Raw genomic sequence first — 2,980 nt, 5'->3', positions numbered from 1 at the left:
TCCAGAACATCAACTACATCAACAACGACATCAACAACCGTAACGTCAACTCAGACTCCGAAACAACAAAAGACGCCCAAGTTAACGCCATCCACCTTGCAGCGTATACAAGGTGCTTTTAGTAAAATTTCCAATAAGGTGAGAATTATTTTAAAAATTTTTTATATGATTTAAAAAAAATTAAGAATTTTATTTTGTTTTTTTGCTTTTTCTAGCCAATTTTCTATTGTTATATCATTTCTAAACGTTTGGTCAAATGAACGTTGAAAACTTTGTTTTCTTCTGCCCAACTGTTTATTCATTCACTCGTTTATTCATTCACCAATCCTTTAATTTTTTCATTCATTCTCTTTCATTCAACCACTCATTCATTCGTTCGTTCGTTCGTTCGTTCGTTTGTTCATTCATTCATTCATTTTATTCATTCATTCCCTTATTCTTATTAGAAAAATTCAGGCTTTTTTAATGTTAAATTTTAAATCGCAGGTATTTCATTCCGGTGGATCTGCTAATAAGAAGACCTACGTTAGTGATTCTATTTCTTCATCAATTTTACTCACTCAACTCACTCACTCACTCACTCACTCACTCAACTCACTCACTCACTCACTCGCTCACTCATTCACCCACTCACTCATTAACTTTTTCATTCACTTTTTCATTCACTTTTTCATTCACTCACTCATTCACTCACTCATTCACTCACTCATTCACTCACTCATTCACTCACTCATTCACTCACTCATTCATTCACTCACTCATTCACTTATTCATTCACACATTAAGTCAATGTATTGAAAACGCTGTGCAATTTTAATTGAATGTGCCGTAAACTTGCCTGTGTTCTAATTGACTTTTTAATTATTCAATTAGTGAATTAATTTTTTTTTGGTTGGCTCTAATATATGCTTTCAATTTAAATGGCGTGTTTGATGAAACGAATACTGTATGGCTATAAGTACAAATGCATGTTGTTTTAAACAGGTATTTGATGATAAATAGTTTTGCTAATGCATATGTAACAAGAATTGCTCCGAGGAAGTTTTATTTTAAATATTTTAACGTGTAGAAACAATTTTAATTTCGAATTTTAAAATCATTTCCACGTAAATGTGAATAAATCTCAAATGACTTGTGCGTGCTCAGGACGAACGAATGATAGAGATCCTATTGACGAAGAAAGAGAGAGAAGAGATGGAGAAGAAGGAGAGAGAAATGGCTCACAAACAATGGGAGGCAGAAAAATCGGAGCTTAGCAGTTTCAAGAGGAGGAATAGTTACGGGGGTACTGGAACCAGGAAAGAATTTAATAAGGTTGGTTGGTTCCGATTGGTTGGCTGGTTAGTTGACTGGTTGATTGGTTGGTTGGTTGATTGGTTGGTTGGTTGGTTGGATGATTAGTTGGCTGGTTGGTTGGTTGATTGGTTTATTGTTCGTTAGTTTGGCTGATTGATCGGTCCGCTCCAATTCATTAACTCACGATTTAATATTTGTTTCTCCCAGCCTAGGACAGCATTCCATGAAAAACAACAAGCCAATAAGCATTCCGTGGTTGGTTTTTTTTCATGATTATTCATTCGTTCGTTCGTTCGTTCGTTCGTTCGTTCATTTCATTCATTCATTCATTCACTCACTCACTCATTCATTCATTCACTCATGAAATGAAAATAAATTATCTTGACGTCCACATAGGAACAGAGGCTGGAACACCAGCGTCTGGAGTTTGAAGAGTATCAGAGGCAATTGAAGATGAAACATGAAAGTGATTTTCAGAGGTTTATCACTATTATTATTTATTATTATTATTTTCAATTATTGTTATTAATTATTATTATTATTAATTATCGTTACTCATCATCATTATCATTAATTATTATTATGTTTGATTTACTTAAGCTTTAACTAATTCAATCAAATTTGAAACTATTTCGTTAATTAATTAGATTTTTCACTAATATTTCATAATTTTTTCAGGGTTAATTCATTGAGAACTTCAAAGAGTCAACAGAATTTATTGGTCAGTGCATTTCTTCTTAATTAATTTAATTTAATTTATTTTAATTAAACCTTTTAACGTCAGTGATGCAATCTTTTTTTTTTTAATTTCAATCTCTTCCCAACAGAAAACCAAGTTGAAATCTCTACAATCGGAACAAAAACAAGAATCTATAAGTCAGCAGAACAGAAAATCCATGTAAAAAATCATCTTCCTCTGCTTTATTTTAGGCCATAATTATCATTTCATTGTTTTTGGTTATAGCTGTTTTAGGGCAACTCCAATCCAAACAGTTTTCCGTGATGTTTTTTTTGTCATTTTTTCTTAAAAGAATTTTTTTTTTTTCTTCATGATTCAGTTGCGTATTATTGTACCGATGCAACTGCATGAAATTATCTTTTAAGAAGCCTATAATAATATTTATTTATATTATAATAACAATATTTATTTATATTATAATAATAATATTTATTTAGATAATAATAATAATATTTATTTTTATTATATTATGATTAATTTGATTATAAATTACGTCGTTTTTGTCATCCTTTATTAGAGGTATGTCAATTTAACCCATATAATATCCAATGTTACTTTGTGACTTTATTTTGCGCCAACGAATCAGGGAGAACCTTAGCCAGTTGAAGAAAAACATTGACACCAAACTGCAGACAGCCGAACAGAATGCTCTCATGAAGAAAGAGGATAGTAAAAAATCTAAGTTAGTTGATCTTTGGTTGGTTGGTTGATTGATTGGTTGGTTGGTTGGTTAGCTGGTTGATTGATTGGTTGATTGTTTGGTTGGTTGGTTAGCTGGTTGATTGATTGTTTGGTTGGTTGATTGGTTTATGGTATGTTGATGGCGGGTTAGCTGGTTGATTGATCGGTTAGATGGTTGGTTGGTATTTTCGATGGCTGGTTGGCTGGTTGATTAATTTTTTGGTTGGTTTGTTTGTTAGTTGTTTAAGAATAAATGAGTTGCAA

The 2,980-nt window shown here is 32.0% G+C and overlaps 1 protein-coding gene across 1 annotated transcript in view; it reads left to right on the top strand.

The window, feature by feature from the left end:
• Positions 1–2,980, top strand: part of HELRODRAFT_192910 (hypothetical protein) — a 5,663-nt gene continuing 2,683 nt past the window's right edge. The window contains exons 1-8 of the mRNA XM_009025136.1: positions 1–138; positions 487–525; positions 1,147–1,314; positions 1,504–1,551; positions 1,693–1,775; positions 1,975–2,017; positions 2,124–2,194; positions 2,622–2,717. Coding sequence (XP_009023384.1) covers positions 1,156–1,314; positions 1,504–1,551; positions 1,693–1,775; positions 1,975–2,017; positions 2,124–2,194; positions 2,622–2,717 — 500 coding nt within the window. The 5' untranslated portion in view covers positions 1–138; positions 487–525; positions 1,147–1,155. The remainder of the gene's footprint in view (positions 139–486; positions 526–1,146; positions 1,315–1,503; positions 1,552–1,692; positions 1,776–1,974; positions 2,018–2,123; positions 2,195–2,621; positions 2,718–2,980) is intronic.

Source organism: Helobdella robusta, assembly GCF_000326865.2.
Source record: "Helobdella robusta unplaced genomic scaffold HELROscaffold_40, whole genome shotgun sequence".
Classification (NCBI taxonomy): domain Eukaryota; kingdom Metazoa; phylum Annelida; class Clitellata; order Rhynchobdellida; family Glossiphoniidae; genus Helobdella; species Helobdella robusta.
The sequence above is the reverse complement of the archived record's forward strand: the minus strand, read 5'-3'. Positions and strand labels throughout refer to the sequence as shown.